Raw genomic sequence first — 25,948 nt, 5'->3', positions numbered from 1 at the left:
CAGCCTTTTTCTGTCTTCTCTGATACCCCTCAGTTCATCTTCAGTCATATTTATCTCTTTACACATTCATCTGTTGGTGAAAATTGCAATTTACATTATCTATCTCTTCTATCTCTTGCTGTCAGCTAAAGAATGTTCCTAGAGACTTCAAACACAACATTTTTTTTTGTTCAGATCTCAGATATTCTGAATTTCTTTTTTTCTACCCCCTGAAGAAAGGCATGATTGTGTTGGCTTATTGTGTGTGGCTGCTGATGGACTCAATTGGCAGAAACTCATGAATAACAACCCTTACAGTAGAGCTTTTGTCCAACTAAGATGGGCAATGTGGCATGCCAAAGAGATAACTGTGCTAGTTACTGATTTCCATGAGCTGTTATAGAAATGTAGCCTCTTATGAATGACAAAGACTTCTGAGAAATTGCTGGTTTCCAAACTCAGCTAGATTTCTAGTGCTGTGTGTACTCTTTATTTCCATGGTGTGATTTTTTTCCCCACTTTCATAATGCTGGCTTGTTAAGAAAAATCCCCCTTTCCCTCACTATTGACTCCATTTTCCATACTCTCCCTCTCAGAACAACAGTAACACAGCTCAACTTCCACCTCATAGAAAACATAAGTAAAATCCATTAAATGAGAATTTTCTCAGTTTCCTGCCTCTGCCCCTACCCTGATGTCTTCCTCTTTGCTTCTGGAAGCATGAAGAATGTGGTAGTCCTGCCTTCTGCCCACAGTTCATTTCTATATCTGAGCTCTCAATCCATATAGCTCCAATTCCAGAAATCTTTCCTGAGCAATTATCTTCTCTCTTAACTATCCTTTCCCTGTTGCTTGTGCTCATACTCTCATGATGCCATCAACCGTGGAGTTGTCACCAGAGCTATCAATGCCAGTACCTTGAACATCAATAATTGTGGGCTAAATAAACTTCATTTCTTTATTTATTTATATTCAACCTCAGGTGGTTCATCATAGCAATGATAAAAAAAATCTATATCACAACCAAAATGTTTTCTTATGGGTCCTGTGGGGTTGGGATTCAGCTCCTTGGGATGCAGGATGCATCCAGTGTAGCCAATTCAATGGCCAGCATTGCCCACATCAGAGGAATGTCCCCACGAGGTAGAATGCATGGGTCTGGGAACTCAGGGGTTCACATGCAACTGACCTTTTGGACAACTGATTCTCAGTAGCCAATCAGGGAATGTACACTTCCTTTACCCGAACCCTCAGCTTTGCTGGGTTAGGATCCCTGGTCCTGATGGAACAAAGGCTTCCTACAAGTGCCATAGTAAGGCCTCCATGGAAGCAGAAGTTACATGTAGTTCTCAGGGCTTGGGGATGGCTCATGCTGTTAGGCCACAAACACGGGGATTACGGCTGTGGTGGGGGAGTGAACTTTGCTCATCATCAGGATGTACACTTATTGCAATACCTAAGAGAGATGGAGAGGTGTTTCTGAAGCAAAGAGAGTTTTTTGGAGTGGCTCTTGGTGCTTTCACCATAGCTTGACAAAAGCAAAGCCATTAGTCTCAGATCCTTAGCATAAGGACTCATTCAGTTCACCAGACAAGCAATCCAGATCACTTTAAATGCTGCTTCAGTGTTAGTAAAACATAGGATGAGTTGGTGGTGTGAGATGAATAACCACTGTGACTTCAGATCCAGTTGTAGCTGTGAGGACTACAGCTTCTCAAACAGTCTGAGTCTAAGGTCTTCAGCAGGACTATGGCCAGCACCATGTTAAAAAAACCATGTGGTAGGTTTGACTTCACATGGAGCATGAACAGATCTGGGTCACACAAGGAGTGGAGGGTATCTGATGCTTGTGCTGCTTGATATGACATGCCATAATTCCAACTCTGATCTCGTAGAACTCAACAGCTCTGTGCAAGCTAAGAGCCACATCATGCTGACAGCCCGAGAGCCTTCCTAACTCCATGAAAATCTGTTTAGTCCACATATAGATGTAGCTTGGAGGTGCAGGGCTAACATCGATTGAGAAAAGGAGACAGACAATAATTGCTTCTGCCTTCTACCTTTAAGGTGGACAATTGTATATGTTTCCCAGTGAAACTGAACCCCGATGCTATAACACTCACCTTGAAAACACAACCCCAATACTGACTTATTTTTCTTCATCCCTCATTTCTATTGCCCTGAAGCACCTTACTTTTCAGCACACACAAATCCTTGATTCAGCCTCTGCTTGGAAGAAAATCTCAGTTAAAACATGGTAATTAATTCTGATCCTATAAAATATAAAATTCCAGTTTAAAGAAATCAGAAGGAAAATGGGACTTGCAAGCATATTCCTCTTACTATTCGCTATTCCAAAGGTCAACAGAGCCCCAGTGCTTGCCTTATTCCTGTAAAGTGCACAGATTTGTCAGCTAACATTTATCTTCACCAAGCAGGAAGCAGTAACCACTAGCTTTGTGAGCCTGCAAATTCAGCTGCAGTGGATAAGCCAACACCCTGCCTCCTGGAGGGCTTCTGTTGGGGAGGACATGACTTCCTGCAGAGCACACCTGCTATAGTTTCTAGAATCTGCCAGGTGTGACCCACAAATTGCCCGGTTTTCATGGACTCCAAACTGTTTTCTTCAGCCCGTTCAGACTCCAGACCACTGAGCCTGCTTAGTTAAACTCAAAGCTGCCAGCTAAGCTTCAAGATCACTATGTCCCTCTGGAAGACTTAATGTACCCCAAGGTACTTGGTTTCCTCCTAGGGAATTGTGTGCTTCTTGGTAAAAAAAAAAAAAAAAAAATAGATGACAAAACAACTATCATCAATCCCATGGGATAATTCTAGCACAGGGAAGCAAACAAGCCCCAGAAGAAGGCCTGCACCACCAAGCTTACTGTGAAACACAAGAGGCACACAGCAGTTAACTGACGATCGGATCAACCCCATCATTGTTTACTGTTCATCACTGTGAACATGGCACATATGTACCCTGAACATGAGAGGAGTTCTGGATTTCATGGTAAATAGTGCAGTTTAAAGAACAAATAGACTCTATGCTTGGCAAATACTTGCAGGGAGGGAATTTCAACTGAACTTGAACTATGGTTATGCAGCGGGGTGCAGGAACCCACCATGGGGGGAGGGAGGGGGGGAGAATCCTAGATTCTATGTAATTACAACACAATGTAATTAATGAATAAATTTAATAAAAAAAAAGAACAAATAGATTCAAATACAATTGTTTGCCTTGACACACCATCACATTTGTGTTTCTACACATGAGAAAATTAGTGCTTATGTCAAAGTATAATTGTTAGCATCTTGCATTAAAGAGTGGTTCCACTTTAATTAAAATATAAACCAATAAGCCAATCAATACACATTTACTAAATATTCCCTACAGATAAAAGTGCTGGCCCAGACACAGAACAGTGCAGGAATCAATGTAAGACAGTCCCCATTCTCACATGTTTTAGAAAATTAGTATTTTATTCACATTTCAGCATTAGATATGTTTAAAATAAAAAATTGTATGAATAGAGCTTAAGAATACCAACTATCACTTAGGAATCACGTTAAGAAAGGGAAAAGTCCTAGAAATCATGATTTGATATTTTAAGTATCTTGCTCTCACACTGAATTTAACGTACTAAGACTTCTATTTAAATGGCATTATTTCTGTTTACAGTTTTAATACAGCTAGGCATGAAGCATAGCCCCAATATTTTTATCACTTAAATATTTGTGATAAAACACATATTCAGGTTTCTGTATGCCTGCCAGTGATGTCAAAAGGATGCCAAGTCCATACACCATTTGGGTATTTTCTTACAGAAAGCAGAGTGGTATAATGTAGCAGATCACAGGTCCAGGTGCTGCCAGGGAAGGCAACATGGTAGCGTCATTTCTCCAGAAGGCTCTGGCCTTTTGAGAGCTTCAGCAGGTGTCATATTCTTTGTTTATATTCGATATGGCAATGCCCATCTGGCTGAGGGACACCCAGCAGGTGTTGAAAACTCTGAAAACAGAAATGAAAAAGAAATGCATAAGGCAATGGTTTTGGACCTAAGGGTTATTCACTTGTTTTGTTCTCTAAAATGTAAAGAATATATGCTGGGCCTGGTGCAGTCACCTTTGACTAAAGTCCTCGCCTTGCATGTGCCAGGATCCCATATGGGCGCAGGTTCATACTCTGGCTGTTCCATTTCCCATCCAGGTCCCTGCTTCTGGCTTGGGAAAGTAGTTGAGGATGATCCAAAGCCCTGGGACCCTGCACCCACATGGGAGACCTGGAGGAGGCTCCTGGCTTCAGATTAGTTCAGCTCCAGCTGTTGAGGCCACTTGGGGAGTGAACCAGCAGATGGAAGATCTTGCTCTCTGTCTCTCCTTTCTAATAAAAATAAATAAACCTTTTTGTTTTTAAATTTCATTTTATGATACAGTTTCATAAGCTCTGGGATTTCCTCAACCCTTCCAAAAAGCCTTCCCCCCATATTGAATTCCTCCATATTATTACAGTAGTACAGTTTATTTCCAGTCATGATTCCTTCATTGTGGGCATGGACCATGTAGAAAGTCTGGCATCTTACTGTTCAGATAAATTCAACAGCTTCATCGGGAGACCATTCCTGGTCTGAAAGTAGAGCTGGCAGAATATCATCTCCTCTGATGAAAAGCCACTACACAACTTCAACAACAATTTACAACATCATGAAGTTAATTGACATGGTATTGAGTGACCAATATGTTAGAAAACACAAGTTCTTAACCACATCCTGTGACTACTTCATTGACATTTCAATTTTAGTTTATATACAGAAGCGGCTGCTATACACCTTAAAATGGCAATAGGGTTCTATTCAGCTGTCTTGTGTCTATTTTCATTTCTATATTTAGCAGCTTATAGCATTTAAGCATGATTTTTACTGAACTTCGCGATTTTTAGGATAGTCCAAATAGGCTTGATAGCTATTGCATTCAAAATAGAAGCACAGATAGTCTTACCCACTTTCCTGCAGCTTTTGAACCTTTGTGCCCTAATTAACTATGTAGATTGTCAAAAATAAAAAAGAATATGGAAATAAAATAGGAGTACAAAAGAAATCAATGGTAAGTACTGAAATGTACCTATTATGAGTAATGCATTATTTTCTGTGACACTTAGGGACTTACGTAATTCTACTGTAAGGCCACCCAAGAGTTTTATTTATCTCTCCATACATTAGCCTTATTGTATCAAGAGGCAATCAAAGCACAAAGTGCTATGTAAGTAGCCTCGGTGCTTCAGCCTCAGTTTAAATATCACCTTTTATCCAGAGTTTTCAAAATGACTTCCATACATTTGGAATCAAATTAAAATTACCCTTATTTCCTATGATACTGGTCTTCAAAGTGTGACAACAAGGCCAGCAGCAGCATCACCTAAAACTTGTTAGAATGCAAATTCTGAAGCCCTGCCCCAGAACAACTGGATCAGGAATTCCAGGTTTACAGCCTAGCAACCTGAGTTTAAAAGCTCTCCAAGTGATCTTGATACTTTTGCTATTTAAAAGCCACTGATGGAGGCTGGTATGGTGGCTCAATACACCAATCCTGCTGACATCACATACGCATGCTGCTTTGCTTCCTGACTGCTCTACTTCCAAACCAGCCCTCTGCTGAAAGTGGTCTGGGAAATCAGCAGAGGATGGCCCAAGTCCTTGGGACCCTGTACCAATGTAAGAGACTTGGAAGAAGTTTCTGGCTTTAGATCAGCTCTGCTCCTGCTACGGCAACCGTTTGGGAAGTGAACCAATGGATGGACAATCTTTCTCTTTGTCTCTCCCTCTCTCTGTAAATGTCATTCCAATAAAAATAAATCTTAAAAAAAGGTTGATTTAGGGGAATGAACACACAGAGGAGTCAAATGATTAGAATACCTAATATGTGGGTCAGAGTAATAACATCATGACCTTGTCATTTCTGTTCACTGTTTTTACTGATGAGTTGGTTTTCCTCCATGCCATTGCTTTCCAAATGGATGAAGGGGTATGACTTGAATTCAAAACTGATGGATAACTTTGAGACCTTAGACATTCTTTTCTCATGCCTGGGGCTAAATTCAGGGAAAAGTGTTCAAATTGATAAATTCATTTAAATAAACAGGTTAGAGTTTATGTCAAATTCAAAGGTCTCCAATGTTATTGAAAATTCTGACAGTACTTACTGGCTTTGGTAATGGGTCCAGAAGAATGAAGTCATATTTGTATAATGTTAAAATGATAAATATTTGAATCTCCAACAGAGCAAACCACCTGAAAGAAAATGCAAAATTGATACTCAGCTGTAAAAAAAACCATTACAAGGATAGAGTGAGAACTTCTCTATATTATTACTAGCTACTCCAAGGGATAGCCAGATGACTGAACTGTTTTCATATGCATGTAAACTGATTACCCATGGGCATCAAACAAGACACAGATATCTACAAATTGTAGATGTGTACTTGCAAATACTGTAGCTATTATATACATGTGGCTATTTGAATTTAAATAAATTAAAATGAAGCAAAGTTACAAATTTCAGTTGTTCAGTTGTACTGGCCATATGTTAAGTGCTCCAGAGTTTTCAAAAATAATTTGGAATCAAATTAAAATTAGCCTTATTTCCTATGATACTGGTTTCATATGTAGCTACTGGTTTCATAATGGATGGAGTATATTTAAAACATTTCTATGCCCACAGAAAGCTCTTTTGGATAGTCCTTCGTGGGTCTACATCCCATTACCCACTGAAAATTTCCACCATATTCTTCAGGCTCTTCCAATTCTCAAGAACTTCCAGTTTTGTTCTTCCTTCTCTCTACAGTTTACAAGCCTTTAAAAAAAATAGATCCATGATAATAAAATATTTTTCATGCCCTATAGAAGGAGGGCATTTTAAAAAATTCATGCAAAAATGGAATTAAAAGATAGCTTTATTTTGGTAAAAAAAAAAAATTCTGAAAATCACACGTGTAGTTTTTCCTATTATGCAGTCTCTGTGAACTTGGGACGGCCCTTTAGAGACTGATATTCATTTCTTTTAAATTGCATATAAAAACTGGTTTATCAATGTACTGCTTGCTGTCCAGGACACATACAAACAGAGACTAAAATACTGGGAGAAGTGCAAATGGAACTCTGCTATTATTCCTTCTAATTCACTGGATTACTCTGAGCTCTCCATGGGGTGGTCAATCCCTTTCAGAAGTAATGGACCCAGTCAATCCAAGGGGGCCAGAAAGTTGAAAGCTGTCATGGACTCAAAGCTCATTATCCACTTCCTATCCAATCAGGCACAAGGTCCTTCTGCTGGTCACCTGAATAATCCCCTAATCTCTCTCCTCATCCCTTATTTTCAAGTCTCTCAATTACACCCTCACTCATTTATTTCCTAGATGATTGGATTTCTTTCCTTCAGTTTTACTTCCCTCCACTCTTTCAGTGTATCACTGGAGTGAACTTTCTAAAATGTGTCATCAATACATCCTTATTTCCTTACATTCTTATATCTCTATATCAACACATCCATGATCTTTCAATGCTTCCCATTCCCTTCCAAAGCCCACAGCAGGATATAGGCAGTCCTCAAAGACCTGTCCTCCTACTATCCCTGCAGCCTCCCGTCTCCCAGAGTCCCACCTGGCATTCAAGTTCTTGCCAGACTGTATTACCTGATGTTTTCCACATGGCAAAACTCTTTAGCAAGCCCTTTCACTGCCTGAGGCTCAGTCTCCTCTGAAAGCTTTTGCTGACCACTTGCCTCTGGGATGAGATTATCTCCTCCATTTCTCCTGGTTCACACCTCAGCCACAGTTTCTACTACACTGAAATGAGATGACTTAACTGTCTCCTGAAGGAGGAACTGTGTTAGTGGTCTTAGTACATAGCACACTATTGGTGTCTAAGAATGTTAGCTGAATAAATGAACAGTTTATGGATACTGAGACTGTCATTAAGAGGATCCAGTTTCCTTTGGTGAGCCTTAGCTCTAAGGTTAAATCTGCAATGCCTTGCAGCAGTGCTGGATTGAGTTCCAGATGCTCTGACTCCCATCCAGCTCCCCGTTAAAGTGTTTGGGAAGTAACAGGACTTGACGCAAATGCTCAGGCTCTTGCCACTCATGTGGAAGATCTAAACAGAGTTCCAACAGAGTTCCTGACTCATGGCTGTGGCCTGGTGCAGCCCTGGCTGCTGTGTAAGTGTGGGGAGTGAGCCTGCAGACCTGTCTATCTGTCTCACTCTCTTGCTGTGTCCCTCTGTCTCTGTCACTCTGCCTTACAAACAAATAAGGCAAAAAAAAAAAAAAATCCAGCCTTCTTCATACTTCTCTTTGTCTCTTTTTACATCCCTCAACTAATGTCCTTAACCTATAATGGGGCCCAGTGTGATAGCCTAGTGGCTAAAGTCCTCATCTCGCACACGCCGGGATCCCATATGGCTGCTGGTTGTAACTTGGTAGTCCCACTTCCCATCCAGTTTCCTGCTTGTGGCCTGGGAAAGCAGTCCAGAATGGCTCAGAGCCTTGGGATCCTGCACTCGCATAGGAGACCTGGAGATGTTCCGGGCTCCTGGCTTCGGATTGGCTCAATTCCAGCTGTTGCGGCCACTTGGGGAGTGAATCATCGGATGGAAGATCTCCTGTAATGGTGTGATAGCACTACTATATTACAGTCACTTGCATATCTGTCTCTCATTACAGACTATACTCTTCAAAAGAGCTCAAAAGTATATCTTATTCATCTCTCGATATTTGCTGATTGAATGAGTGAATTAGTATTATATTAATGATAAAATACTACTATCAAACATCTAGATACCCCCCACACAAGTGTTACTGAAATTCACTGGCTCTATCCTATTTTAAATGAAATTTGAAACATTCTGGATGTTGTCATAAACCCACTTGTATCCTACATCAATTCTTCAGTAAAATCTATGATACAATTTTAATCCCATTTATTTTCATATACTAAGGACAATCTATTTGAAGATAATATCAATAACTGTGAAATGCGACACACCCAGTATTTACTAATTCAGCTCTAACTAAGCAGAACTTCTAAGAAAAATGAAGTTTGTTAATTTGTGTGAGGTTCAGAATTTCTCAGAACCAAGTTTCCAGCAAATGTTTGACAAACAGGAACTTCTACTCCTGGCCATGATAAAGTAGTAAAAGTTGATAATACCTTCCTGACTTAACAAACACAAACTCTGAAAATCCACAAGACAGGACAAAAATCAAAAAGAAAATGGAAAGCAATGAGGCAAGGACAAAGATTGCCATAGATCACTGCCTGTGGCAATTTTTAGGCCGGAATGCATGGAGACAGACTCCATAGTCCTGATACTATTATCAAATTAAGGATACAGAGGTCAAAGTGCAGGCCAGTCAAGGAGACTGGAGTTTCTAGAGAAGGGCACTAGAAAAAGAAATGTGCAGAACATCAACATTCCAGAGAGCTATAAGAGCCTCGATCAGGAGAAGCCTGAAGCAGGATGAAGAAAAGAGAGTCAAACAGCAAAAACTGAATCAAGGCCCAGAGCCTAGACGGACAGGCAAGTTCACGCTTCCGCAGGGAAAAGCCTATGGATTCTGTCATCTACAGATCGCAAGCACTGTGGCTTCCGCAGTAGGTTCACATGATCTGAACTTATTAACAAAGCTTATCTGCTTTAACAAGCATCTAACTGCATGCCACAATAAAATCTAAAGCAAAAAGAATTAAATGAAAGCCAGCATCAATGACACTTAAAATCCATATCGTGCTTCTAATCAAAGGCCTAGAACATACAAGATTTGGACCCCATGCAAGATTAAGATCATTCAAACAGAACCAGAAATGAACAATTAATATGCTGCACATGACACAGCAATTCCAAAGTTCAACTTCAAGCAATTAAAAATGTGATATCTTAAAAATTTATGGTGAATGGGATGAACAGAAATTAATTTTAAAAAAAAGACCACAGAGTCTAACACAATAATAGAACATATGTAAAATGAGTTACAGGATAAAAGGACTGTAGAAAGAAATGAATCATCAGAGATCTCTAGCATATATATGAATTAGTGATATAAATGACAGAAAGAAAAACAATATTTTAAGAAATCATAGCTGAAGCAGTTTCAAACATTCGAAAATTACAATTTACAAATCCAAGAAGCTTGGTGAACTCCAAGCAGCAGAAACATGTTAAGGCAAATCATGCTCAAATTTCCAAAATCACTGATAAAGTAAGACATGTAAAAGAGGAAAACAAAAAACACATTAGAAATCAACCGGCGTGAGGCTTGACACAGTGACTGGGACACTGCCTGGGATGCCCAAATCCCATAAGGGAGTGCCTGGGTTCAAGCCCTGCTTGATTCTGATTCGAGCTTCGTTCTAACCTGCAGCAGGTGGTAACTCAAGTACTTGGGTCTCTAGCACCCATGTGGGAAATTCCAATTGAGTTCTGGGATCCTGGCCCAGTTCTGACTATTGTGGGCACTTAGGGAGAGAACCAGCTAATACAAGATCTTTTACTCTTTCTTTCAAATAAATACAAATTAAAAAAATAAGAATTGAACAGACCTTTATCAGAAACTATGTAAGCCAGAAGACAATAAGTCACGTGTTTGAAATATTGAAGAGGGGGACTGCTAAGGCACAAAGAAAAGCAACAAATGTTGTTGTTTATAATAATGCCTTAATTGATTCTGCTGTGAGAGAAACCAGCTACCTTGATCATTTGGGAAGCAAATGAAAAGTTTTCTTCTCAATGATTTAGATTATACCATTTATTAGGAGATGGGGGACGATGATGACTGTGTTTTAGGAATGTGTGTGTGTGTTAAGCAGAGACGGAGATGGTAACATGGCAGTCAGCCATTCAGTAGAGAATCAGAAAAAGCAATCCTTGCACACATTAAAGACATGTAGTGCTGTGGCCACAGTAGGGTATGTTGAGGAACCAAGGTCTCAGGCACTGGCTATGGTTATAGCCAGCACTTTTGAAACATCATCTTATTCTCTAGCCTTGAGAAATGTACCAATAGAGATGCGGATGAATCCTGGAGAGAAAATAACTTCTGAGAAAGTGATGCCTAAAGGGAAGTTGTTGTTCTGAGGTATTTTGAAAAAAAAAATGACATAGTGCAATGTAAAGTAGCCTAAAGTTTTTAACAATGACTTTCTGTAAAGTGCTCAACTTAAATGCTTCTCTCCTGGCCCAGCCTATGAAAAAAGAAGCATCTCCTATATCTACTCTAATTTTTAGTTTCCAGCATTCAGAAAAATGCTATGTCTTCATGCCCCCTTGTGTGCAACAGTGTAGTGGAGAATAAAGAGAAGAAATTTGGCTAGAAAAATAGCCTCACTCTCAACCCCATGCAGGAGATGGTGGACAAGACAAAGGAAAGTATCAAGAAATAGTCCAGTTACAAGGAAAGCTCTGTGGGACATGCTAGATATTTCACTATATTCTTTAAGATAGGAACCCACTTTTTGGGTAGTTTGGTGCAAAGTTGACAAGTTCTAAAAAGATCATCCTGGATGCTAAATTGTCAAACTCTCTTATGAGTTTCAACAGTTGTTTTACTGAATCTTTTGGTTTTCATATACACATATATAATTTATATATAAACATATGTAAACATAATTTATAAATTAATTTTATATTAACTATAATTTATAAATAAAATATATGATATGTATTCTATTATTATATATTAGATTAAATCATGTACTATATATCTTATAAATATAAATATATTTATATGTACCAAATATAATATATAATATATGTAAATAATCATGTTTTGTGCAAATAGGCTTAATTTTAATTTCTCTTTTCCAATTTGAAATTCTTTATCTTTTTATCTCCTTATTCTTGCCTAATCACTCTAATTAGGACTTACAATACAATTTTGATTAGCTGTGGTGAAAGTGGAATCTTTGCCCAGTTCCAGATCTTAGTGAGAAATCTTCCAGAGTTTCCCCATTCAGTATGATCCTGGCACTGGGTTTTTCATATACTGCCCTTTTTTTTTTATTATAGAATGTTCCTTTTATGCCTATCTTGCTTAGAGTTTTTTTTTTAAAGATTTATTCATTTTATTACAGCCAGATATACACAGAGGAGGAGAGACAGAAAGGAAGATCTTCCATCCGATGATTCACTCCCCAAGTGAGCCACAACGGGCCGATGCACGCCGATCTGAAGCCGGGAACCTGGAACCTCTTCCGGGTCTCCCATGCGGGTGCAGGGTCCCAAGGCTTTGGGCCATCCTCAACTGCTTTCCCAGGCCACGAGCAGGGAGCTGGATGGGAAGTGGAGCTGCCGGGATTAGAACCAGTGCCCATATGGGATCCCGGGGCTTTCAAGGCAAGGACTTTAGCCGCTAGGCCACGCCATCTGGCCCGCTTAGAGTTTTTATCATGAAGGGTGTTGGATGTTATCAAATACCTTTTCAGCATCTATTGAGATGATCATATGGTTTTTATTCTTCATTTTGTTGATGTGTTACATACACCTAACTCCACTGGGCATGGTCTATGTGAGAAATCTAATTACAACACGTCTTGGCATGCATGTGGAAAACAAAGTACCCTACTCTGCTTTGTGGGAGTGTCGACTAGTGCAGCCACTATGGAAGTCATTATGGAGAGTGCTCAGACTCTGAAAATTGATTTGCTAAATGACCCAGATATTCCATTACTGGACATATATACAAATGAAATTAAATCTGCATATGAGAAAGTAACCTATAATCATAAAGCTATAGCAGCACAAACTATAATAGCAAAGACATGGAAACAACTCAGATGCCTGCTGAACGGAATGGATAAAGAAACTGAAACATCAACTCCATGGAATACTACATAGCCATTAAAAAGAATGGAAGTCGACCGTTTGCATGCAACAAAATGGTCTCAACTGGAGACCATTATGCTCAGTGAAAACAGCTAGTCCCGAAAGGATGAATACCACATGTTCTCTGGCATATGACAGCCCTTACCCAAAATGTAAAACAAACAGATACTTAGGTAAACATGTATATACATATATATTCATAGAGGAAGTTCATACTGGAGAATAGTGTATCAAGAAGTGAAGACATGTACATTTCCACTCCTGAATACAAGGACAACTCCCAGTGAAACAGTTAAACGTACCTTGACAATATAATACTAGATTTTCTATCTTTAGCTATATCCGATGTTCTGCCACACTTGAGTAGCAGAATGTTAAACTTGTAACAGTTACTAAAGGACTACACTACTGCAATAATATGGGGGAAAGTGGTAGGAGGGGAAAATAGGAAGGGAGAAAGGGTTGGGAAAGGAGGAAAGTCCCATACCTACAATATTGCATTATGGAAAATAATAAAAAGAACTTAAAAAGCAGTCATTATGGGCAACAATAATAAAAAGAAAAAAATAGAGGAATAAATTCAAGAGTTTAATTTTATGTTACGATGACTACAGTTATTAACAATAGTATGTTAGTATTTGAAGCAATATACCTGAAAATGTCTAAGAGAGTAACATTTGTTTTCACTACAAAACAATGATAAACACATGAGGCAGCACGTATGTTAAAACACTTGATTTAACCATTCCACAACACACATAAATGCTGTTGCCCTGCAGCGACACTAAAATGACGAGGAATCTCGAGGGCCTGGAAAAAACAGGAACCGCCACCGCAACCGGCACACACACACACCGAACGAACACACACACACCGAACGAACACACACACACACCAAACGAACACACACACACCAAACGAACACACACACCAAACGAACACACACACAAACGAACGAATGAAAAGCCGAACCAAAAACAAGGCGAACTAAAAGGAGAGGGCAAACGAAAAAGCAAACAAAAAAAGGGAGGCAAAGGAAAAAGCCAAACGAAAAGATTTATTGCCGAAAGCGGGCTGCTTATATACAGTTCTCCACCAATCACTTCTCCCCATGGGTCCACGGGTGCTATCTGATAGGCCAGCAATCACAGCGGGGGGGAGGCATTAGCCTATCCTTGTGACTTCCTGCCTGCCTACTGGCGGGACAAATCCCGCCTCCTGGCCCTTGGCCAGCCGCCATCTTGCGGCCCCTCATACACGTGGGGTCAGCTCCTGGCGCACCGCTCCCCACACATTAACACAATCAAAATGTCCTGCTTTACAACATAAACATAATTCTAATGTTTCAATTAAAGAAAAAATTTAAAACTTCCAAGTAGAAAAGTGTATTAGAAAACAAATTGTATAAATGACGAACCCATATTCTCTTTAAGAAAATTGTAATTTAAATTTTTGATCATTTCATTTGAAAATTTTGCTCCAAACCCAAAACTTTGAATGTTCTGACATATTTATCTCAATTATACAATACAGATATTTTCTCTGCAATGGAAAAAAATACTGTGTTTTTAACCCTTTACTGTGTCACTGAATTTTGGTGGGTACCTGAAATATCAGACAATGACATATGACATTTATGATATTAAAAGCTTTTTATGTCCAAAATACAGAATTCATAAATCTGTATTTTTATAAGAGCACTTGAGAAGCAAGCTGAGCAATGGTTTTGCAAGGAATGGTTATATCTATATCTATATCTATATCTATATCTATATCTATTCAAAACAGCAAAATTATGAAGCATATTCTTTATAACAGAATTTATCTTTCATACGTCCAAGAACAATATTACACATCTACAAATAAAGCTCATTTTTAAAATATAAACATGCTGAAAATTCCTTAAAAAATTAGAACTGGCACACTCTCCATATTTCCAGATCAACACTGATTCAAGGAAAACTACACAGGCCATGAGAATACAAAGTCCTGCACAACATACTGCTAATAATGAACATGAAAAGATGGAAAAGGCCTTCATATAAGAATGTAACTTCAAGGCAGAAACAAAAATGTTATAGAACCTTGGAGCCTGGATAAAGCCCTACTCCCTGTGGTCATCAACACTGGCTTTATGTCGAGATGAAACCTGAGCTACAACACTAGCCCTTGAGGGAAGGACAGGCTTTAAATAAGCAGGCATGTTGAGTGAGGGCATTCCAGAGGCGGCAGCCAGCAAGAGCCCAGGGAGGAAGAGACAACAGACCCAGGTAGAGGGATGGGTAACAAAAACTACTAGATGTCGACACAGTCAGGACCTAATTTCAGAGGAAGGAATGGATGCATAAAGCCAGGAAAGAGAAGTAAAGGGTAACTGGCAAAGCTTAGCTGTCTTGGGTAATAGCAATACATCTAAAAATAATGGGAAGACTGGGGGAAGTCACTGATTTTGGTTTTAGAGGTCTTGATTTTGTGTATGCATCTCTCTTTTTTTCCTCCTAGAACTCATAATAGGCAATGCCAGCATGAGCTGGAAAACTGTTACTATTGCCAGGAGCAGGGTTTCTGAACTATATTCCTAATTGCTACTGGCTGCAGCTTATGAAAACAGAATGATCTTGCCCTGGAATGCAGGGAAGGCAGCACACATAGTTTCACAGGCCTCATTCATGGAAGCAGAACTACTCAAGTTAAAGGGGAAGTACTTTGCACATAACCTCAATCCCCTTAGAAATCTTTTAGGAAAATAAAATCAATTTTGTGGCAGGAGACAAAACAAGGTAGACCGATAGTTTTCAAACTCCAATGTGCCCCCATACTGGCTTGGAGATCTTGCTAAAATACAGATCACAGGACTCCAAACTCAAAGTCCTTGAGTCCTAAATCCTGGGAACTGGGCCCAAGAATCTGCTTTTTTTTCTTCTACAGATTTTTCAGGGAATGACATTAGTGGTGATCTGAGGACCAAACTTTTCAGGATATCTGATGATTTAGGGGAACTTGACAAGAAGAAAAGAAAATATATATATACTGAACCATCCAGTTTTAGCACATGATAACAACATCACGTAAAACACCATGGCTGCAGTGTGAAACTCTTGATGGGGAACGATGGTGAGACCATAACCTGGCAGATGCTTAATGTTTAAAGAATATATGCTAGGAAGAGGGGAATGGAATTGGTTACAAGAAACGAAAAGAAGAAAATGTTAGAAATAGAAGAAAATAGAAAATATTTATAGGGGAATAAGGAGACGAGAAAGTAGGTGTGAAAACCAAAAAAGAAGGAGCAGGAGACTGAAATTCTTCCTGCGTTCAAATGCCGTGTTGTCACATCGTGATCAGAACTGGTTCCTGTCAATGCACGCACATTCTGGGTTCATTGTTTTCAAAACTGCTGCCAGGACGATTCTCATAGTGGTCCTGAAACCTCCCTAGAAGGAAAACTCAAAATCTGCAAGTCAGGATGAGGCAGAGTTAATTTTTGTACATTAAGTAAGGGTTCAACTTCATTATTTCCCACATGTGAATCTCTGGTTTTCTGAGAATTATTCAGTTGAAAGATTGTTCATTTCCTAAGGAAGGCTTTTAATGTTATTGTCAAAAACTATTTGACCAGGTCTGGTACCATAGCCTAGCGGCTAAGTCTCCTTGCATGCGCCAGGAGCCCATATGGGCCCGTTTTGTGTCCTGGCTGCTCCACGTCCCTTCAAGCTGCCTGCTTGTCCTCTGGGAAAACAGTCTAAGATGGCCCAAGGCCTTGGGACCCTGCACCCACATAGGAGACCTGGAAGAGGCTCCTGGCTTCAGATCGGCTCAGTCTGGCATTTGTGGCCACTTGGGGAGTGAATCAGCAGACCGAAGCTCTTTTTCTCTTTCCTTCTCTCTGTAACTCTGACTTTCCAATCAAAATCAATAAAGAAAGAATTTGACCATATCAGTGAGGTCTGATTTCTGGACTCTGCATTCTAATGCCTTGTATGTCAGTTATTATGCTGAAATAGTTTCCCTGTATTCTTAGATTCATGAGTGCTGCTATCAAGAAAAGGTTGTGAATTTTATTAAATGATTGTCCTGAATTTATTGAAAAAACTGGTTTTTTTTCATTCATCCTGTTCACAAGGTATATTATACTGATGCTATTTTTAGACATTGAATTATCCAACCTACCTAGAAATAAATCCTCTCTGGTCATAGATAATCTTCAATATGCGATTAGACATGTTTTTCTGATATTTTATTGATGATTTTTGCATCAATGTTTATAAAGGATATTGGTCTGTACTCTTATTTCTTTGTGAGAGTATCTTTGGCTTTAGTATCAGGCTTAAGATCTGTAAATATTTTTATATTTTCAGAGAATCAGTTATTTTCTCTACTGCTTGTTTATTCTCTTCTATTGATTTCTGCTGTAACCTTTGCTACCTTCTTCCTTCTGCTGGATTTTAGTTTGAAATTGTTTTGCTAGTCCCTTAAGTTATAAATGTATTTTATTTGACATGTATCTTATTTTTAACGTAAGCATGTATTGATGTACATTTCTCACCTGGCACTGCTTTCACTACAGCTAATACATTTAAAAATACTGTTTTTTTTTTAATTTCCACAAACGTGAATTTTCTAGCTTTCATTCCTAGGACTGACTTTTAATTTCGCACAAGCATAGTTACAGAAATACTTTGTCAAATATCTACCGTTTAAAGCGTATTGAGATCTAATTTATGACCTGACAAATGGTCTACCCTGAAATATGTCAAATGTGTACTTAGAAGAATGTGTATCCTGTTGCCAATGGGCAGAGTGTTCTGTGTACATCTGTTACATCTAGTTGATTTATTATGTTCAGTCCTTTTTCTCTGTTTTCACCACTGAGCAGGACATTAATTGTAGGTATGTCATAGATTGCCTTAATTTTTATTGAGGAAGATTTCTTCTATACCTTATTTATCAAGTTTTTTTTTTTCAAATCACACAAGAACGATGAATTTTGTCAACATTTATTTCTGTAGATATTGTAATGATCATCAAATTTTTGTCATTTTTCTTAGTGTGGTGTGGCATGCTTCTTAATTTTCTTAGGCTGTATCATTCTTCCATCTCAGGTAAATTCCACTTGATCTTGGTGTATTGCAGTGGGGAATCTTGGGCCAATGTGTTGTTAAGGCAAACAAAACCATTTGTTCTGGTCCTGCAAGCCCATTACAGCAGATTCGAAATTAGTAGGCTATATACTTTTAAAGATTCACTTATTTTTTTTTGGAAAGGCAAATTAGGTTTACAAAGAGAAGGAAATATGGAGAGAAAGATCCTCCATCTACTGCCTCGCTCCCTGAATAACTGCAATGGCTGGAGCTGAACTGATCTGAAGTCAGAAGTTTCTTCCACATCTCCCAGGTGGGTGTAGGGTCCTAAGCCCTTGAGTCATCCTCTACTGCCTTCATAGGTCTCAAGCAGGGATCTGGATGGGAGGTGGAGCGTTTTGCTTATTACGTCATTTTGCTTATTTTTAAGATCATCTATGTCACTATTTAATGTTTTGTTATGTTCATGTATTATTGCTTGGATTGATACTGTTGTGCTATTTCCAGGATCTGTGATTCCTTTTCATCATTTTAAAATTCTATTCTACTTTTAACTGCATTCATGCACTGTTGCTCAAATTGTTAATAGTGCATTATTTTCTTTTTTTATTAATATTTTGCATTATGTGACAGTTTCATAGGCTCTGGGAATCCTCCCATCCCTCCCCCTCCCCTCCCCCTGGTGGATTCCTCCACCTTGATGCAGCATTACAGTTCAAATTCAATCAAGATTCTTTCCTTGCAAACATATACCAAGCATGGAGTCCAGCTACTTATTGTCCAGATGGGTTGAACGGTTTCTTGGGGAAACCATTTCTGGTCCGAAGTCAGAGCTGGTAGAATATTATCACAGTCAATTAAGAGTCCCAATATAACATCAACAGCAATTAATAGTGCATTATTTTCTGTGTTCTGTTGATTCCCACTAATCTTCATTAGAATAATTATTTTGAATTCATCTTCAGGTAATTTATTTTTGGGGGCTTGATTACTGGAAAATCACTGTGTTCCTCTGATGAGATCATGCATCTTTTCCTTTTATTTATTTAATTTCTGGGGGGATGGCACTTCAATGATGTTTGCACACCTGAGAGAATACGACTTCTTTTAGTCTTTTGGAATAGTTTCAGTGGGAAACAACATTCATCGGCTGCTGAGTACATGAGATGTGGCCAGACGGGCTGTGGCAACATAGTCTTCTCTGTGTGCAGCCAGTTAAAGCCAGCCGAAACTGTGTCACTGGCAACCTGGGCTGTGGATGTCTGTAGTGGCAATGGCTTTAGGGAAAGTTTCTGAGCCATTCAGTGGAGAAAGTTATTGTTGCCTTCTTGTTATCTTCTTCCACCCCACTTCCCTGAAGAAAAGTCCTTCTTGGTTGTATGTTTGGCCTATGGGTATGCTGGTGGCTGTGGCAGCATTAGATGACCAAGTCTAGGCATTATTCTTGCAGCATATAGGGCTTGTGCTCAGAGTAGTAGCGTCAGATATGGAGTCCTGGACTCAGGGACATGCAGAGCTCCTGTGGTACTTACAACTGGGGCACAAGCTTACTCACTATGGGAGTGGGTGGTACCAGTATCTGAAGCACAGGAATGATCAATGTTGTTTGCTGATATACCCACAGTGAAGGAAACTGAGTTTTACAAAGCAGAATAGTTAATGAGGCCCATGCAAATTCAGTAATTACTAAAAGAAAACATTTACTGTTAAGGAAATTTTGTTATTTAGCATAAAAGAGACAGGAAATACACATCAGACTGGTTGCTATGTTGAAAGCTATGTACTTCTTTACATAACTGAAAAACCTACAATCAGTGCTAGCCTTCGGTAGTGAACACTCCAGCATCTCAATGATGTTTTCATAAAGCAAGTTTCACTTCATTGCTCTCCTATAGGTTATGAAACTCACTGAGACATTGTCTAATCTCATAGTCTTAGAACAGCTGTGGGTACAAGCTCGTCATTATTCACATCTTCAGAGCCAAAGATTATTTTTGGCCCAGAATTCTCAAAAAGAAACCCTGAAAGTTAGCTGCCTTGTTTAAAAATGTCTGTTAATACCTGAACCAAGCAGTACAGGAAAGGAGGAAAAGGGTAGGAATGGAGCGTGCTGACAGGCTTAGGGAAAAGTGCTCAGCTCCTGTACAGACTGAACTGGAATCAGCACCACAGAATACCATGGATCTCCAAATGAAAAGTTGGAATATTCAAGAGTGCGAGAGGGCATTCAATGACGGGGAAGGGGGATATTTATGGAAAACACTATGATAGAGCACAATGTTAATTCCAGTCCTTTTTCCTGGGAATGAACTCCTCTTTCCGAACAGCGGAGACACTTAACTTATTAAAGAACAATCACTGTTTGATGAGGTCCACAGTGGAAAAAAAAACAGTACTCATCCCCAAATTTCTTTTCCTCCATAGATACACATCCTATCTCTGCATTTTGGATATAGGAAAGAAGCTGAATATCTATTTTCTAAAGAAAAATAAAAGGAAGCTCCTTTTCTTAAATTTTTGTTCAGAATCAAACATGTTTTGTTTTACATACACTTTGACCAAAGTACCAAAAAGTTATTCGTCAATTGCTTCTTCTGTTTTTTGACAGACTTAATTCTCTGCATGACAGTGAGGTGTCGGAAGGAAATGGCCAGGAAATAATGGTTGCAGTTTTGCCAGTGGTTTTTATGCTTCCTTGAGTGAGTCATTGCTCCCCCACAGAGCAGTGAGAAAAGAGAAGCATGTCTAAAATTAATAAGGGACTTTGGCAGCCTGGCTGAGAATCTTTGAATTAACCACAATGACCCTTCTTACATTCCTCACCTCTTTTTACACAGCCTCAAGGACATGTGCACACGTTCATGAACATTTTAGAAAACAACCATATAAGTACATGTAGTTCATCTAATTATAGTTGAAGACTGGCATTGATAGAATTCATGTTCTTTTGCAACAAATTTCTAAGAATAACTTAAATGTTCAACCTTTATTAAATAAAAAAGGATCTGAGTTTCCTCACTCCTCAAAAGCAATCATCTATTTTTAAGCATAAAATGGAGAAAGATATTTAGAGCACTTTAAAAACATAAGACTGTACAAAGATGTTTAACTGAACAAAGTGCAGTCATTAATATTCCATTTATCTTTAACAACACATGTATTCAGAGCCTCACAAATACCAAAGATACACTCGCTTTGCTGTCATTAACTTGTGGGTATATTCCATTCCAGTAGGTACTTAACTTTTTAGTCTTCCCTCTGTGTTGCTTATTGATTATTCCCATCTAGTCCAAAGATCTCTCTTTAATCTCCTTTAATGCAAGATCTGATGGCAGGTATTACGCATTTACATATGAGTCATCTAGCATCTTTCATGTGTCATCTGAGGCTCACAACAGGGCTTGCTTTTCATGTTGCTGTTTCATCTCCCCAACCACATCATAGGCAGATCAAGAATGTTATGTGTCTTTGAACTTCCCTAGTTTTTAATAACGTGACTTAAGCAGTAAGCTCCTTAAAGAAAGGACTTTCACCTATTTTTTCCAAAGTAACTCCTAGAACCCTATCATAATACATAGCACACCCTTAACAAATAGGTTACCGATGAAGAGTAGTAATATTAATAGCAGATGCTCAAGAGATGTTTGCCAGGTTGAATAATAATTCTACATATCTACTATTAGCAAAATAGAGTGATTTTCATTAGTAATTCAATATAAGTTTCTGAATTGACAGCCTAACACTTCCTTAAATATATGAGAAAAGTAGAAATCACGGTTTCTTTTCCTGAGGAATCCTGGTTCCATTTCCACTTTTTAAGAACTGCAGACTTACTCTCATTGAACCCAGCATTGAACCTCATCTCATCCAAGCGTGCATCTGCAAGTTGGTTAATCTTGCCAAAGATCAACATCACTGTCTTAACTGGAATTTAAATTCACACAATAGTGCAGACAATCAGGCATCATTTTGCAGATAGGAACCAGGAAAATTCAAGTTTCTTGACTTTATCGTATGCAGGAGAAAGCAGGACCTACCTTTTGTGATCATATCACCAACTCTCAGAAACACTCAGAAGCTTTTCTCAAAAATTCCCTTACTCCTCCATTTAAAAAGTGTCCAGTGTGATGAGACTGTTCATTTCATATCCTATTATTTCTGAAGGAGCACGACAGTTTATGTTGTGTTTTCCAGTTTGTTTTCCTCCAAAACAGACTTCTCCAGAATTAGAACTACTAGGAAGATGTCCCTTCCTATACCATGGAGTTGCTCTTCCAAACATGTTTTTGAACCCCGTCACTGCCTGTGCCCCACCATCCCCCACCACCCCTACACACACCATTAGGAAGAGGAACCACAGCACTTTCATTAGATGGCAACATCATGTGCCTTTTTGGGTAACTCAGAAAAACTGTGCTTCATTCTGAAAAGGGCTCTTACACTCCAAGAGAAGACAGCTGTGGGGTCCTAAGTGTATGTGTTAACTACAAACTTTGATCATCAGCTACGTTGCAGATGGCTTTCTCTGACTCACTGGATATTTCTTACATGAGACAATAAATTGGCTCCTGGTACACAAATTAGGAATGGATTCAATTTTCCAGGGTTTATAGTAAGGATTTGTGGGATTAAATTTCTAGTGGAAAGATCTGTCTTTGGATGTTGTCCAAATGAAGTCATTTGCTTTTCTGAAAGAGTTTGTATTTTGTCCATCTTCAAAACCAAAATATGTTATCAGTTTGTTATTAAGGACATCTAAAAGCAGAAACTTGAAAGAAAAGTAGACCGTGATTTAAAAAAAAAAAGCAGGTTATACATATTCATGTTTAGTCTATAGGATTTGGTTATATGATAAATATCTTTATGTCTCAGAGTTTTCAAATACAAACTTAAGATTTTGCCTCAAACATGCTTTTCCATTATCTCTTCCACCACTTAGACTCAAAAGTGATGTCTACTTTAAATTCTGATGTCCTTTTCTAATACTCTTTGAAATCTGGTAGGTTCCACTACTCCACGACCATAAAAGCCTAAGCTGTGCTCCATAGTAATCCCTTATGCCCCAAACCTTTTAATTCTTTATTAAAGCTTTATCAGCTTCATACAGATACCTAAAGTAAATAGTAAGTTGCCTTTCCAATTGTGCCACCTCTACTTCTCTCCACTCTCTGTAATTGGGCCCTGATTTAACAGTGAAAGCACACACTTCTATGCCACTTAATTCTATGCCTTATGGCCCTTTGCTCATTCTGGTCCCTTAAACCAAAAGTTCTCCTTATCAAAGGCCACTCTCCCTAAAGCCAGTCTGATTGTATACATTATTTCTTGAATCTCCATACTGTATTGCTTAGGCATTTCTCACCCTACATTCCTTTGAGTCATTTAAAGCTTACCATCCTTCTTGCCTTCCCTAAGTTGTCATCTCATGAGAGCTGAGAGCATGTTTTACTCATGTCCAAAGGCCCTCACATGCCCAGGACATATTTTGCACATAGTACGAGCTCAGATCATTCTAAAATATATATTTAGTTTCAACATAAATAAGATGTTGCGAATTAAACTACAATATCACGGCTCTCTTTTATGTACTCACTACTTTCAAATTCAAGTAAACTTCTGTTAGTATTGTCTCTTTTAGAAGCAATGACCTTCAGATAAATCTTGACCACTGGCCTAAACTCCTAAACTATATGCTTCATTGCAAAAACACTTAAGTTATTGGTTTAAAATACTTCTACTTCAATATCGAAGATGATTACAATGCACTTTTTAGTTGGTACTGGGAGTAAATGTGAAGAAACTTAAAAAAAAGTTACATTCACTGTATTTCAAAGAACTATTCCAAGGACATTGATATTTAGTAGATAATAAGAACGAATCTGTATTTTAACATGAGTAAACTAAAAAAAAAGTTATTTGGGAGAGAGAAAGAGGTCCTATCCCTGGTTCATTCCCCAAACGTTTGAAATGGTTAGGGCTGAACTGGGTTAATACTGTGATCTGGGAGCCAGGACTCAATCCAGGTCTTCCACATAGTTTATAGGAATCTAAACTGCATCAACCATCACTGCTGTCCCACCTGGATTTGCACTGAAACAAAGTTGAGACCATGAGTCAGAGGCAGGCATCTAACCTAGGTACTTTAACATGGGACATGGGCATCTTAACTGGAGGTTTAAGTGCTAAGTAAAAAACACATCCCCCCCCAAAAAATAAATGTGTCACGCACGGGCTTTTGTACTGCTTCTCTAAAGCGTAAATAATACTAAAGAGAAGATGAACATGATGGGTTTTGTTTTTGTTGTTGTTGTTTGTTACACTATGGCCTTAAAATATACCAGTTAATTACAGTTCAAATTGGACTTATTTGATGGTGATGCCAGTGTTTTTTCCAATATTAAGCAATGGGATTACCAAACAACGCTGCCTTTAAAAATAAGGACATTTAAAATAAATTTATTTATTAATCTCTACTTTATAGGAAAGGCAGAGAAACTGTCACAGTGACATAGAAAGATCTTTCAACTGCTAGTTCACTTCTTAAATGCATGTGACAGGACTGGACCAAGCCAAAGTCAGGATCCCATAACTCCGTCAAGGTCTCCCATTTGGGTATCAGGGACCAACGTACCTGAATCATTATTTTCCATCTTCCTAGCATATGTTTTAGCAAGAATTTGTATTGGAAGCAGTAGATCTGGGGCTCAAACCACGCATTCCAACATGGGGCCTGGGAACCCCAAACTATACCTTAACTGCTTTACCAAATGCCCACCAGTGACATTCATCATTCAAAACTGAAGAACTCAATGACACAGTGATAGTGATGGATTCAGTTTCTTTCCATATCTCTGCTCTGCCTTCTACAGACTACACTATCAAATGGCTTATTCCTTCTGAACTTGCTGCTAGAGACAGCTGGAGTTAAACTGTTTCTTGCTTACTTCTCTTGGTCAAAGGTGAAGGCACCTCTCTCCTAATCACAGAAGAGAGAGAGATCGGTCAGCTTAAGTCAACCAGGTACCTCAGGAAAAACAGTTCTATCCAGGGAAATAGCAGGCACTGATTTTCTTGAGCTCTGGTTTCTAGAATCAGTTCTAAAACGGAGGATGGAATTTGTACAGTTGGCAAACACGAATTAAAACCACTTGTGGGTTGGGCATTTAGTCTAGCAGTTAAGATGCCAGTTAAGGCTCTTGCATTCCATCACAGTGTCTGAATTTGTGTCTCATCTCTAGCACCTGATTGCAGCTTCCTATCGATGCAGACCTTGGAAGGCACTGGTGGTGGCTCCAACAACTCAGTTCCTACCACCCATGTGAGATCTAAATTGAGTTCCCAGTTCCCAGCTTTGACCAATGAATGCCCAGCTCTTGCTGTTTTGGGAATTTGAGGGATTGACCCAGTAGTTGTGGGGAAGGGAAATTTCTCTTTTTCTGTGTCTCAAATAAGCAAACTGATTTTTGCAAACACTACTTGGGGGGAACCTATAAATTATTTAAAAATTGATATTCTAAAACAAAGATGGGATTAATTGTAGTGAGTAATGCCAAATAAGTAATAACATTAAATATGAACTGAGATCACTATTCAACGATTACTGACTTCTCCTTAAGCACTATTTACTTGAAAAGCAGAATTACATAGAGAGAATGACAGAGAGATACATCTTTCATCCACAGGATCACTCTCTAACCAGCTACAGTGGCCAAGACAGGCACAAGGTGAAGCCAGGAGGCTGGGACATCATCCAGGACTTCAATGTGGGTGGTAGGGATTCAAGCACTTGGGTCATCATCCATAGCTTTCCTATACACTTTAGCAGGATACTGGATTAAAAGTGGAGCATCTGGCATTTTGTCTTTACCTGCTATGCTATAATGCCAGACCCTGATTTTTATTTTTTTCCTTTGATATTTAACCAAAGTTTTATCCATAGGTGACAAGAAATATATAAGCCAGTAATACAACATCATTAGTAATGAGTATTAGGAGAATGCAAATTAAATCCCCAGTGAT

General features: G+C 38.8%; 1 protein-coding gene across 1 annotated transcript in view; it reads right to left on the bottom strand.

The window, feature by feature from the left end:
* Positions 1-3,227: 3,227 nt before the first annotated feature.
* The window catches only part of LOC101527574 (24-hydroxycholesterol 7-alpha-hydroxylase), a 65,914-nt gene continuing 43,193 nt past the window's right edge, over positions 3,228-25,948 (bottom strand). Inside the window, exons 11-12 of the mRNA XM_004590420.3 lie at positions 6,176-6,263; positions 3,228-3,988 (exon numbers count right to left, since the gene is read on the bottom strand). Coding sequence (XP_004590477.3) covers positions 3,917-3,988; positions 6,176-6,263 — 160 coding nt within the window. The 3' untranslated portion in view covers positions 3,228-3,916. The remainder of the gene's footprint in view (positions 3,989-6,175; positions 6,264-25,948) is intronic.

This window comes from Ochotona princeps, chromosome 1, assembly GCF_030435755.1.
Source record: "Ochotona princeps isolate mOchPri1 chromosome 1, mOchPri1.hap1, whole genome shotgun sequence".
Taxonomy (NCBI): domain Eukaryota; kingdom Metazoa; phylum Chordata; class Mammalia; order Lagomorpha; family Ochotonidae; genus Ochotona; species Ochotona princeps.
This window is presented reverse-complemented; position numbering and strand designations above follow the sequence as displayed.